This window comes from Babylonia areolata, chromosome 1 (assembly GCF_041734735.1).
Source record: "Babylonia areolata isolate BAREFJ2019XMU chromosome 1, ASM4173473v1, whole genome shotgun sequence".
NCBI lineage: Eukaryota > Metazoa > Mollusca > Gastropoda > Neogastropoda > Buccinidae > Babylonia > Babylonia areolata.
Genome location: NC_134876.1, coordinates 75,044,218 through 75,059,217, shown reverse-complemented (window position 1 = coordinate 75,059,217; position 15,000 = coordinate 75,044,218). Strand labels below are relative to the sequence as shown.

Sequence of the window (15,000 nt, the reverse complement as noted above, 5' to 3'; positions counted from 1 at the left end):
ATCTATAGCTGTTTATTTCACACAAAATTCAAACGCACATGCTGATACATGATTACACAACCCCCATCCGATTTGACAAATAATCATGTTTCCTATTAAAACACAAGTACACTGCCAACGCAAGCGCTCACAGAACAATGCAAATAATAAATGAAGCAGTAGACAAAAGTAATAGATATATATATATAGGCCAGTGTTACTGTCCATCTTTGGAAAATCCCTCATATATATATATATATATATATATATATATATATATATATAATTATATGTGAATGAATGATAGGGAAAACCCTGAATGATAGATGGAATCAACGATAGTGTATGATGGATGGAATGTCCAGCTATGAAACGGAGACCCTTCACCCAGGGGTAATTCTGGTGATGATGGGCGGGAAGGAGGAAGGCTTGGAGGGAAGAAAAGGTGGGGGTGGTGACCACTGGCCCTCAGGAGAGAGGTTTGATTTCAGGCAACTGTCACGGTGCAATTTCTGTAAAAGGGGACTGTGTAGAACGTGGGCGCAAGACCAGTGCATGGGGGATTAGGAATGATTTCCATCGGACACTGGTGCTCTTGTGACAACCCCCCCCCCCTCCCCCAACAGAACAAAAATAAGAGAAAAGTCAGGAGAGGGCACAGCATATTTTGATGTGTGTGTGTGTGTGTGTGTATGTGTATGTTCACATGTATGTGCTTGCCAGTGTATATGAGTGTGCGTATGAGTGCTTGTGCGTGTGTTTGTGTGTGCATGTGTATGCATGTGTGTGTGTGTTTTCGTGCATGTGTGTGTGTGTGTTTGCAAGGATACATGTGCATGTATGTGTGTATATGTGTTTGTGAGTATACATGCATATTTATGTGTTTGTGTGTGTGCATGCATGCATATGTGTGTGTGTGTGTGTGTGTGTGTGTGTGTGAGGGAGGCATAGAGGGAAGGAAGGGAATAAGGCAGGGGTTGCACAGATGAAAAAAGAAATTTGAAGTACTTATCTCTCATATATAATAATAATAATGGATACTTATATAGCACACGATCCAGAAATCTGCTCTAGTTGCTTTACAAAAACGCTTTTGTTAACATAAAACATTACATCAATGTTACATATATATATATATATATTCATGTGTGTGTGTGTGTGGAGGGGGCCGGGGGGTGTTTTTTTTTTTTTTTTTTTTTTAACGGAAAAGCTGACATAGATATATTGAGTGTTCAAATCACACTTTACATTGTATTTATATACTTATAATTGCATAATATTATATAATATATATATATATATATGTTTTTTTTGTGGTTTTTTTTCATTAAAATGAAATTAACCAGTTGATAAACTGCCAATCAATTGAAGACATGTTACAAAACTGCATATAAAATGCTTGGTAGAAAAGGGAAGCACTCAAACTGTGAATATCGGGAGACACCAGTTGAAATAGAAATCCTCAGTTTGACACCATCCTTTTGATGATTTATGTTTCTTTCAAACATTAACATTTTTTTTTTCTTTTTTTAGTCTCTGTTTAAAGCCCACTTGGAAATAATGCAAAAGCAATGCACTATTCATTTTTCACAGAAGACGTATTGAATCAATACTGTGTCAACCCTTTCCAATATTTGTACAAATGCCAGTTTCTTTTTTATTTGTGTTTTATTTCTTAAATTGTCAGAGTGTATTTTTTGTGATACATGACTATTTCCTGTTAAACTGAGTTTATCATTTCCATAGTTTGTGATGCATTGAAAAAATCTTCAGTATTTCTGTATATAAGTTCAAAAACATGTCTGCAGAATATCTTCCAAAAAGAAAAGAAAAATCTGTATCTACATGTAAAGTATATTCAAGATATTTGCAAGTAAACTAATTAGTCAAAAGTATTTCTTTTGTTGTCTTTGTGGTGACCATCATTTTCTTGAACAGTGATCGGAGCTGCCATGTTACAGTGTTAGATTGAAAGATTGAAATTTTAATCCAGGTCCCTCAAAAAATGTTCTGAGTGAACTCATAATACCATTCTCATCTTGGCAAAAAGAAACACTTGCTTTGCTATCACTTTTGATAAATTCCCAGTCTGTTTCAAAAGAGTGACCTGAATGTTTTTTTTATGAATCCTGATGAAGAAGTAAACTTTTCATTTCTCTAGTTATTCCCAAATCAGTGATTGTTTTTAGCTCACAAAGGGTACTTAATTAATCCCTGCAGCTTCCTGAAGACACTGGGGAGACACTTTGTATCACATACACTGAGCTGTGTTGAATAATGAGTGGACCATTTTGTCTTGCGGGGTGATGGAGCCGTCTTGAATAATACATTGTGTGTTGGATGAGTTCTGTCCAGGCTGGGTTTATGACAGGCTGATATCAGCATGGGTTTGCTGCATTAAAACCCTTTCGCTGCCAGGAAAATGAAATTTAAGTGAAATCTATTTGCCAGGGTTTTTTCACAAAAAACGGGTATAAGTTTTCCAAAAATTCTGTGCTCTTTGTTATTGGAGAAAGACCCATAAAGTATATATTTTCTGAAAGGTAAATGAATAAAGAATACAAAACACATGCTGTTTTCCCATTTTATATATTTTTAGTGACATGCTGTTGTTTTGAAATCAGTGTTTTGTATTTTGTCACATTTTCAACTTGTTCATTACAAACATTAGTCAGGTAGTTTGCACAAAAATATCATATTTTCTGGACAAATGGATATCTGCAAACACAAAATCATACTAGAACAACCACAATATACATATGTTTTTTAAGAGAGAGATGCACAGTGCATTGTGACTTCTCCAAGTGATAATATGGATGTGAGGCCATGCCCCCTCAGTCTCCACCCCCCTCCTCTTCACCCCTCTGACACGGTCACTTGATCCAGTTCTCATCAGATCACGTTGGCTGAGTGCCAAGAATATCGCTCACACTGTGTCCTGCTAATAATTCGGCCATGTTCTGTCGTCTACTAACATCTGTACAGCCGGCATCACTCACTGATAGTCGCATCTTGGTGTCCCCACCAGGAAATTCTACGCTGGAAATTTCCTCCTTTTCATTTTTTTTTGCTCTCTTTTTGTGTCTGGTATTTTCCTTTTCTTTCAGCTTGTCTCTTCCTTTCTTGTTTATTCGTTGCTGTTTCATTTTGTTTTGTTTTTGAAAGCCTAGAAATTGATTTATTTTTAATTTAATTTTTACCATTTTTTTTTGGTGGGGGTCTTATTCTGGACTCAATAATGGGAGCATTCCTACGCTGTTGTATTCTTTTTTTGTGTGTGCCTAAGACCTGTCTGCTGCTATTTGTCATTTTTTGGTTTCATATGCCTCTTATATAATTTTATACAGTCCTCTGGTGACAAATTGACAGAATAGTTGACGTCAGAGGCATGTCCAAGGTTTATGTGCATGAGTGTGACTGTACTTGTGCCTGATTTTCTTTTCGATTGCAAAAAAAACAACAACAAAAAACAAAAAAACAGGCTCTACAGGAACAATGTTTATTGTTTTTCAGCTGTGATAATGCCTTATGTGGTCAGCTAGGCGAAAAGTAACAAAGACAGATAAACAGTTGCTGGTTAAACTTTTCATGGAAAGGTAGTATTAGCCACCCCTCACCACCCCTCTCCAAACCTCTCACCCCACCTCTGTGATGCATATTGCAAATGATTGTACGTTTTCTGTGCTGTGCAGATCAGCGCTTTGTGGAAATCACTGTGGTTCTTCATGGCTACCACAACATAGAGGACAACTCCCCCAGCAGCCTCTCTGACCTCTACAGCCACATGGGGGAAAACCCTGACAATTTCTATGTCTGCAACTACAGGTACTAACTTCTGCATATCCTTCATACTCTGTCCTTTTTTTGGTCATTCTTTTCTTGATATGAAGATGGACATAACATTGTTGTGGTGATATATATATATATATATATCTGTGTGTGTGTATGTAGGGAGAAAAATAGAGCGAAAGAGAGAGAGGGAGAGAGAGAGAGAGAGAGAGAGAGAGAGAGAATCTGTCTGTGTAAGTGTGTCTGTCCTGGTGTGTTTGTGTGGTGCATGTGTTTCAGAAAGCATTCATAAATGCTTTACCCACAAAAGAAGAGGGAATGGAAGAGAAAAAAAAAAGTTTACTGCAAATCAGCCCACTTCTTTGACAGACAAAACAAACAAAAAACAAAAACAAAAAAAAGAAACAAAAGAAAAGTACACATATATACTTGCACATATATACGTATGCACATGTAAACTTGCTTGGGGAAGTTTCAGAGAGCAAGTTAAAAGTTTCAAAGGGATTTCATGCTGCACAGAAATTTTTTTTTCTTGCAAGGATTTGTTTTGTCATGGGGAGAAGATATTTGGTCAGTTTAATTTTCTGCTAGGAAACTGCTGTTTGGTCAATGTTATTATTTTTGGTGCCCCAGAATTTTGGACATTTTGTTTTCTGTATTTTGATCATCATGACGAATGGTGATGGGGGGTGACGAAGATACTGCTATGGGGGGTCCACTTAGGTTTGGGACCACTTGACCAAACTGTACTCTCATCAAATATCCTGGTATCAAGCAGTCTGAGAGATAAGACACCCGCAGAATTGGTCAGTAAGTTTGTAGTAAAATTTGAGCAGTACTCCCAAAGACGCTTTCATGAAGTGGATGACCCTTGATTGTGTGGTCCCAGTTTTCCCATTCAAGCCTGTAGCACACTCAGCTTTAAGTGGGAGCCAGCCACAGTTTGAAAAGACTCGAAAAAACCCACCTCTGATGGGATTGAACCTGTGTCCTCCCAGGCGTGGGTCCGTCCGAGACACTAACCACTTCACCACAGGGGCTGGGTCTGCATGGTCAATGTATAATTTTCTGTGTGTGAATGGTTTCTCTCCAGGTTCATCCGCGAGTTCACCCGAGGTGTGGAAGACTCGTGGACCATCAACAAACTGAATCATTTCCTGCCTTTCGTGCCGCCCAGCGACTGAACGCTTCAGCAGCCTGCACTTGGTTCATCAACAGGCTTCAGGGGCGGACGGACCTTCGGGGACAGGGAAGCTGAGGCCAGACTTGCAGAAAAAAAAAATTGTACATTGTTCTGCTCTGTGTGTTTGTGTCTTGTTTGTTTTTTAAAATTTATTTATTTTTATTTGAAAATTTTATTATTTTTTTGATGAAAGCCTGTCCACCAGGATTTCTTTTGGATGATTGGCATATTATTTTTGCCTGTGAGTGTCACATTATGTAAGTCATGTCACATTATGTAAGTCAGTCTTGAAGGCCATGTGTTTCCTGTTTGAACATGTGTTTTAGTGATTGGAACCTGTTTTTCACATTATGTAAGTCATGTCACATTATGTCAGTCAGTCTTGAAGGCCATGTGTTTCCTGTTTGAACATGTGTTTTAGTGATTGGAACCTGTTTTAAGTATGTAATCTTGAGGTGCCTGGTGTTGTTTTTAAAGAGACAGGTCATTGTACAAAGGTTTGAAAGTTTGAGTGAAGATCCAGTCTGATTTCTACATTCAGTGCATGTGTCCACCCCTGCTTTGGCACACTGACACAGCCATGGACGTGTCTTCTGAACTGTGCATGCTTATCATGAGCTGTGCTATTCAAACGCATTTATGCATACAAGCAGCAAGCTTGCATGCGTTGAAAAGCATTCATGCAGAAAAACAGTAAACATGCTTCTACTCACAGGCAGTCATGCATGCATTCAATAGCATTCATGCATATAAACAACACGCATGGATGAATTCAAAAGCATTCATGCTTATTAACAACACACATGCATATATTCACTAAAGCATTCAGGCATTTTAACAAAATGCATGCATGAATTCAGTTGCATTCATGCATGCTCATAACCAAACTGGTGCTGACTTGTTTAGTGTTGTACTGAACATGCATGCATACAGAGGCATGTGTCAGCCTTGACGCCCGTTTGGGTGCCTGAAAGCAGATACACACATCCACTTACATCCACAGCACACAAACGCCCAGGCAGTCAGCTCATTTGAAAATTAGTAAATTTATTGTTCAGAAATTCATTTTTCTGAGACGAATGTTGAATCGAAGAACAGGGCAGAATGATGCTAAAAGTAAGACAAATGAAAAAGTGAGGACACCAGAGGTTTTATATTCCAAGCTCAGATGACTGATCTGTACACTGTCTTAAGAGGAATCGGTTACAATTGTATAGTGATCTACTGTGATTCCATATGTCCATGCTTTGGTTTGAAATGGGAGACATATATTGCAGGATAAAGATTAAAGATGATTTTCGTTTCCTTCTGATAACATTGACGTCTTTCCATGTCATTTCTTTTCCTTTCCTTTCTCTTTTTTATGTTTTAAGTTTTTGTTTTTATGCTATAGATTGTGAAGAGTTATGGAAAACTCAGGGCCGTGAGCCTTCAAGACATTGTACATATGTTTATTGTTGAAAAGTGGCAGTGTCATTGATTTCAAAATCTTCCAAGTCACAACATTCAGTGCCATAGCAAAGTCCTGGAAACTGGACCCAGTACCAACCTCAGCAACAGTGTCAAATTGTGGTTGTAATCCACGCTTTCAGTGTCTCAATGGAAGGCTTGTGTGCTGTCATCGCTTTTTATTTTTCTGAATGTTTCAAGGCTGTGTTCCTGTGGATAATTGAGTATTTTTAAAAAACAATAATGATGACTGTTTGTGCTGTGCTGCGTTCATACAGATTTGAGTGATTTGTGGAAATGTAATTGTTTAATGAGTGGTGTGGGTTTTTTCTTATTGATTTTTTGTTTTGTTTTTTTATAGTGAATTAATTTTTTCCTTTTTCAAATATGAATTTTAATGGTTGTTGAAGGAGAAGGTGTGCTTTTGTATTATTATTATTATCATTATCACTGTTATTACTATTATTATCAACATTGTCATTATTAGTATGATTGTTATTATTTCTTTTGCTTTTGTTAAATCAGTGGAGAATGTCGTTTGTTGTTTCTACCAGCTTTAATGGCTGTACAAATGATGTCAGAGAACAGAGCTTGCAGCTCATTTTGTTTGAGTGGACAGTGTTGTTTTTGTTTTTGTTTTTTTTGGTTTTTGTTAAGTTGAGTACAGACATTGGGGAGTATTATATACTCTATCAAGAGACAAGTGATATCCTTTACAATCTTGTGAGGATGATTTTCTGATGGTAACATGTTTCAGAGGATAGTGCTGTGGGAGGGCCTTAGTTGAACAATTTACATGTTAGCTTTTTGCTCTCGAAATGAAAATAAAAGAACATACCCATTACATAATCAATGAACATGCTCAAACATTTAAACACATACACACATGCATGCACATAAGCACACACACACACACACACACACACACACACACACAAGAATTTTTTATCATGGTCAGTAGGAAAAACAAATCTGCACATGGCTTTTTGTATGAAATAGGAAGAAAATGATAAATTTCTCTGAAATACTGTTTTTGTGATACTGTCTCGATACATACATCTGCACTCTAAGTCTTTGTCACTGCAGCAGCTTTGTAAGGCAGCAACTGGGCTGAATTTTATTCATAACACTTGGAAGGAAGGAGAGTTGAAAAATTCACTATCAAATAGAATAACTACTACACTTTCTTTATACATTAAACCAAACGTCTTGGAAGAAGCACGAAAAGAAGACTGAATTATACTTGGTCAAATTACATGAGTAACTGACCTGAATGGAGAGAAGTGTGTGTGTGTGTGTGTGTGTGTGTGCATGAGTGCTTGGAGTGGTCAGAAATGGAAGGGTGCTGAGCTCATACCTCGCAGTTTTTTGCAGTCATTCATTCATTCTTGTCTAAATTGTCAGAACTGGTCTCTCGAGTTTTAATGTGAATGGATTCCTGTGTCTGATCTTCACTTCATGATGCTTCATATTGTGTAACGGTATTTTTTGTATGAAGGTGTCTTATTGGTGGACAGTATTTTTTGTTGTTGTTTTTTTGCTGCAGTTACATAATGTTACATGTGTTGTTTTTTTCTTTGATATATTGGAACTGTGTGGAATAGGTAAACAATGATGGCCTTAAACTGTAGTGCCAGATGACAATCTACCACTCATTCCATGGCTCGCTAATGGTCCTGTTGAATTTCTGTTTGTTCTAGTGTAAAAGACAAAAGTGTGAAGATCCTGTTATTTAGTCATATGGGTGTATTAGCAGCCCATGTTTTTATGTGTAAACAATCGTCTTTCATGACATGTGAGTTGGGGAGTGAGGTGTTATAATAGATAAGTTTTTAAAGAACGAGTTTCATTGGTATGAGTAAAGAATGGCAGTGCAGGTTTGTCACCTGGATGTGTGTGTGTGTGTGTGTGTGTGTGTGTGTGTGTGTGTGTGTGTGAACATTTTCTCTCTCCACGTTTTGGTGTGTGTGTACATGTGCGTGTGTTGTGTGTTCTTTCAGTCGTTCTTTAGTTAAACGTCTTTTCATTATTAATGATATTAGACGAAGCATGAAAAAACTAAAGTGATATTAGATGAAAGCATGAAAAGTGTGTGTGTGTGTGTGTGTGTGTGTGTGTGTGTGTGTGTGTGACAATTTAAGAATTTTCTTTATCAGTCTCTTTCTTTCACTATTAGTGAGAGTGTGTGTGCCTGTGTATGAGGGACAGGTTTTTGTGTGAAGTTTGAGCGTAACACCATAATTTTGTTTAACTGCACTTAAACAATGCTTTTTTCCAGTTACGGTTAACAATTGAACTTTAAAATTTATGTTTTGGTTTATAAGAGAATGACATCCTTCCTGTTCATTTATTTTTTTCTTTTTTGTTGCTGCCACAATGTTAGAGTCGTGTCAGTGACATTACTCCCATGCAGCTCATCCTCATCTCCCTCCCCCCCACCCCCACCACACACACCCTCCTCCCTGCACTCCCCCCAAACACACACACACAACATAGTGACATGTTACTTGTGTGGAATACAATTGCATTTGATGTTCTCTGATTCAAAATACACAGAACGCCACTTGCTAAGCTTTCCTAAAAAGCAATCATCGCTTTTGTCAGGGAGGTAGACATGATTCAGCTTACCTCACCCCTTCCCCTCCCTAACACTTGTGAAGACCACAACAACCATCATGTCTCCCCGTGAATTGCCAACGCAGGAACTTATTACAAGCATGGAAGTGGAAGGGAAATTCAAAAACAAAGGTCGCCATTAGAGGAGTTTTGAAAGACCTGACATTTTGGGACAAATTTTTTCCATCCATGGTGAAGATGATGGGGATGATGACTGTGCTGCTGTGTAGGTTTACTTTGGGGTTACACACTTTGTCACAGACCTTATTCCAGTGACAGCCAGGCCCAAGCGATACAGACACTTGCTGCACTGGTAAAAACTGACACAGCTGTACTTAGGTCACATGAGCTTACACACTTGCATCACTTACACATCTGCACTTAAGTCATATAAACTTGCATCAGGTTTGCATCATTTACGCATCTGCACTTTACGTCTCATGAACTTACACCAGACTTGCATCACACATCTATACAAACATCACATAACTTACATCTGGCTTGCATCATTCACACATCTGAACGTTACATTAGGTGAACTTAGAGAACTTTTTCTTCCATTTCTGGTCTTTTTCTCAATCTTCTTTCTCATTTTTTCCTCACGTTATTCCTTTTCCATTCAAGCACATTTCTTTGTCTCTCTCCTTCCATATCGATACATAATAGTTGCTGGAGGGGTGGCCTAGTGGAAATGCGCCCGATTGGGAAGCCAGTGTGCATGGGTTTTAATGGATGAGACGATAAACTGATGTCCTGTGTGCTGCATGCACTTAGCGCATGTAAAAGAATCCACGGCAACAAAAGTGTTGTCCCTGGCAAAATTCTGCTGAAACATCCACTGTTACAGTTAAAAAAGCACACTTGCATACCACTGGCATGGGCACTAGCTGTCCATTCTGCAGAGTTATTTGCCTGTATGGCCTTTTTAAGTTTTTGTTTTTTTTGGCTTTGAAGTTTGTTTGTTTTGTTTTTTTTTCCTTTTTTACGATTTTCTGTAACCTGGGGGTGATAATTTAAGCGGAAGGGTTGACGTCCACAACACGGCCCAGTTTTAAGCCCTGCTGAGCTAAATGGTTAGGATAATGTGTCATGAACTATGTTTTGTGGGTTTGTTTTTTGTTGTTGTTGTTGTAGATGTGACAGTTTTGTGTTTACGCAGTTGAGCATTTGTATGTTTTGACAGTCCTTGTAGGGCCCTGTGCGGTCGGCTGGACTATAAGTAACAATAAACAAAACAATAAACAGTAAACCTGCAGAAAAAACAACAAATCTAGATGGCGCTGGATTGTAGAGAAGTGTTCTCACTGGGGACAGCAGCCAGAATTTAACAAAGATAAATTTTGAGTGACAACAATACAATACAATACAATACAATACAATACAATACAATATCAGCGTAAATTGCTTGCATACTGTCCTGCATCACGACCATTGCTAACGCCCACCTTCAAAGCTATCCGATAAGGCTTGGCAGCTGTCATGAATAGAGGACGTCAGATTTTAACGACATACTGGCTGATGCTTCAGTTTTCAGTTTCAAAGAGGTGTCAGAGCATGATGAATGATCCACATCCGCTACACCACATCTGCTGTTAAAAAAAAAAGTGGCAGCAGATGCCTGTCCTTCACATAAACCCAATGTGCTGATCAGGCATTGAGAGCGTATCCCAAATATTAACATGAAATAACAAGACAAAAGGAATAAGTAAATACATTAAAATATATTGAAGATCAAAGATATGAAGACGGCAAGTGATACCCCCAAGGTCAAGTTGTTCAGTGCTTGGGTCTTGGTTCAGTGAGAGATGCATTGTTCGAGGGGGTGAGGATGTCTGTCATGATGGGAGGTCCGTCTGGCGTGTCAGGGGAGTGCCCTGGCTGTCAAAGTGAAGTTCCAAGAGAAGTGAAGTCTCGGCGAGCATTCCGGGCGGAAGCCCTGGCAATATGAGGGTCAATTTCTGGTCGTTCTTCTGGAGTTACGAAGTGGAATTTCTGGCTCTCTGAACCGGTGTGAAGTCCTGGCTATTCTTCTGGCATTCCCAGGTTGAAGCCCTGCGTATCTGATGTGGGATGAAGTCCAGGCTGTTCTTCTGGCGTTCCAAGGGGAAGTCCTGGACGTCTGAATGGGGGTGAAGTCATGGTTCTTCTTGCGTTCCGAGGGGCAAGTCCAGGACGTCTCAAGTAGTGTGGGGAACTGTTGTATATGAGTGTCTGCCTGTCTCTACGTCTGTGAACAGTCCCTTGCTAAACGCCGTACTAATTCAAGTGTTTAATGGACAAAGTAATGTTCACCGAAATAAAGTAGATGGATTTGACATTGGCCTTAGTCAAGGCCAGAGAGCCAGGAAAACTGTCTAGATAGTGAAGCTGCAAGGCCCACCCAGGACTCAGTGTTGATCTCAAGTGCCTTCATGTCACGTTTGCAAACGTCTTTGTATCACAGCTGAGTTAAGCTTATTTCTTTAAAAAACAAAAACAAAAAACCACGTACCCCAAAGCAAAACGAAAAACGAAAAAACAACAAAATAAAATAAATAAATGAATACCAACACAATTCAGTGCACTGGAAGTTCTTGAGTTTCCAAACGAAGGTCAAGAGCGAAATAGAGAATGCTTATGTGCTCTCTCTCTCTCTCTCTCTCTCTCTCTCTCATAGACCTATGCAGGTAATGACAATAAAATATCAAAGCAAAGCATCAAAGCATCTCTCTCTCTCTCTCTCTCTCTCTCGTATCATGAGTATGTTCAATTTCAATGCAAGAAAAAGCAAAATGAATATGGTATTGGATCTGTATGGCTCAATCAGGGTGTTGAAGACAACTGTTTTTATCCGTGTGTTTCGCGAAAGACCGGTTGATTGCAGATGGCAAAGTTGGAATATTCTATGTCCAGGACAGTGACAGATTCAACGTACACAGAATGGTCAGTAACTTACACAGTATTCCAATATATATGCATATGCATACTGACAGAAATTTGAAGAATATAATGACGAAAATTAGATTCGGTGTCTCTGATTTTTCTACTCACAAGTATCGCTATAGGCAGTCTAACATTCGTAATGTGTTGTGCTTAGAATCAACCTGATGATGGTGTCTATTTTGTGCTGCGTTGTCTAGCACTGAGAAATATTAGAGGGGAAAAAAATAATTCCACTAAAATTCTATAAACAGACAAAAAAAAAAAAAAAAAAAAATCCACTAAGATTCTATGAACAGCCCTGTGTGTGTACGGATGAAACTATTTTGCTTCACATTTATAGAGTATTTAGACGTCATTTTGTTTATGTAAAGTAGCTTTTCAATGTGCGAGGTGGGAGGGGGAGGGAAGGGGGGGGGGGGGGGTCGTACACGCTGGCTTGTTCAAATATAGTGTGAAAGCAGTAGAGAAACAAACAGAATCAAAGTGTGTGGAATTCTTTCGTCGTGAAATGAACGACACACAATCTGTTGCCTGCCCAGAAAATGCCTCTGGTCTGTGGGCGGTGGGGGAAGGGAGGTATACTTAATGTTGTCCCCGGTGTAAGGCATGTCCTTGGAGAAATCTGGAAAGTGTGGGCTCCATGTTTCATACAATTGCAGCAAGCAGTCCATATTCACTGATTGCACAATGGTCAACGGGTGTTGCAGTTGTAATAGAGTGCTCTTTTCCCTCGAGTTATGACACAGACGTGTTTGTGTAGTTATAGATACACGTGGTAAACGTCCCTCATCTCCTTGAAAAACAAAAGCAAAGGAGCTTCTAGGTCAAATACCCTTTCTCTGTGCTTCACTTATTTCTTTGTTTTTACACACTTTCTTGTTTCTTTTAGCACTATTTGATTTCTGTCGTGTTTTTTTTTCTTCTTTCGTTGAATGCTTTTTTTTCAGAGGCTTGGCATTAATTTCCCCCCAAGTATGCGTGATTCTTGTTTTATATATTCATCTATTTATTTATTTGCACCAGAAGTTAAGAGTTTCATCTTTTCGATTTTTATGGTTCGTATGTATGGCAGAAGGCCTATTGTTTCCCAGATTATGTCATCATATAGACCTCCGTGGATGATACCAGTAGGATCTTTCATGGGCTTATCAGTAGGATCAGTCATAGTTTACATGTGCTGAAGTAGGATCTTTTATGGACTGTACAAGCAGGCTCTTTCATAGACTATATATTCAAGTGGGATATTTTACAGACAGTTAAAGTAGTCTTTCATAGACTAAAGAAAGTAGGGTTTTCACAGAAAGTACAAGAAAGTTCTTGTTATTTCAAAGACCATTATCATCAATACGGCCTTTCATAGACTATAGAATATGAGTAGGATCTTTCATAGACCAGATTAGTAGGGTTTTTCACTGGTTCTCTCACTCCCCTTCCCCTATCTCTCTCCACTTCTTATTCTCTCCTTTCTCCCCTCCCCCCTCTCCTTTCCTCCTTCAATCTCATATCAACTCGTGTGTGTGCGTGTGTGCGTGCGTGCACGTGTGTGTGTGTGTGTGTGTGTGTGTGTGTGTGTGCTTACCCTCCTCCTCGCCTTCCACCGCCTCCCTGTCTCTCTTTACTGTCCCCCTAACTCCCTCCCCCCAAACCTCCTACCCGGCCCCCACCACCCCAACCCCAACCAATGTGGAAAAAAGCTGCGTTCATCAATGAAGAGATGATTTCACCCAAAGCCCGCCTACAGGCTACTAATCACATGTATGGCAAGTATAAATCACGAGAGCTGTCCTGACCACAATGATGAATCGAGGGACAAGGTCACTGACATTGAAGCGATGTTTTTTTTTTTGTTTTTTTTTCCGGAGCTAACGTATGAGCTTTCATCAGGAGACTATTTTGGAGACAACTTTCAAAACTCAATTTTCTCTCCACTGCTGTTGCAAGCCCCACCCCTATTAGGAAAAACAAGCTGTTCCAAAGTTACCAGAGCCGAATAGGAAGTCACTGTGTGCGCATGCGCGTCTGTCCGAGATCAGTGGCAGACGTCGGATAGGGTTTTATTTTTATTTTCATTTTTTTGTTCGTGTGGTAAAGGTAGGACTAGATAGAGGTTTAATAGCATGTCTAGCCATGCTTTGGTTATAAGCGGTTTTTCCGTTTTGAGTTTAATAGTGTGTGTGTGTGTGTGTGTCGCTTTTGTGTACGTGTGTGTAGAGAGGGAGAGAGGACATCTTTGTGTGTGTGTGTGTGTGTGTGTGTGTTATGTACGTGTATGTAGGGAGGGAGAGAGGACGTGTGTGTGTGTGTGTGTGTGTGTGTGTGTGTTCACACATGTGAGTGTGCGTGGGGGTAGGTGAGGGTGTGTGGGGGGGTAGGTGAAGGTGTGTGTGTGCGTGCGTGCGTGTGTGTGTGTGTGTGTGTATGCGTGCGCGCGCGCGCGTGCTCACATCATATGTAGCAGCTACTCCACTTTGAAAAGAGTTTAGTTGTTGTTTTTTCGCTCACTTGTATGTACATGTTTACACACTTAGTGATATAGTTTATAAAAAGTCCAACTGATATGGTATATGAAAAACACTACTTATACAGTCTGTGAAATACCCTTCTTACATAGTCAATGAAAAAACAAAACTCACATAGACAAAGAAACACCTGGCTTAGTCTATGAAAGACCTTACTAATCCAGTCTTTGAAAGCACTGTTTCTATAGTCTATGAAGGACTCGACTTATAATTATAGTCTTTAAAAGATCCACAAATATGGTCTGTGAAAGACATTACTTATATAGATTATGAATGATTCTACTTCTGTCCTCCATTAAAGACCACACTGACAGAGTCTATTAAAGAGTACTGCCTCAATTACAAGTCGTAAAATTGAAAACAGTAAAGTCTGAATTTCTTGTTAAAAAAGCACGATTCATGCAGGCCTGGGCAAAATGCCAAGCCCTCGAAGAGAAAACACAGAAAGGAAGACATAAGACTAGGAATGAAATAGTGACAAAAGGAAGAAAGAAGCATGCTAAAATAAAGAAATAAGAGAACCACAAGAGAGGGGACATTTTG

General features: G+C 39.3%; 1 protein-coding gene across 1 annotated transcript in view; it reads left to right on the top strand.

The window, feature by feature from the left end:
* Positions 1-8,285, top strand: part of LOC143287585 (m-AAA protease-interacting protein 1, mitochondrial-like) — a 13,009-nt gene extending 4,724 nt beyond the window's left edge. Inside the window, exons 4-5 of the mRNA XM_076595696.1 lie at positions 3,672-3,804; positions 4,862-8,285. Coding sequence (XP_076451811.1) covers positions 3,672-3,804; positions 4,862-4,952 — 224 coding nt within the window. The 3' untranslated portion in view covers positions 4,953-8,285. The remainder of the gene's footprint in view (positions 1-3,671; positions 3,805-4,861) is intronic.
* Positions 8,286-15,000: the final 6,715 nt, after the last annotated feature.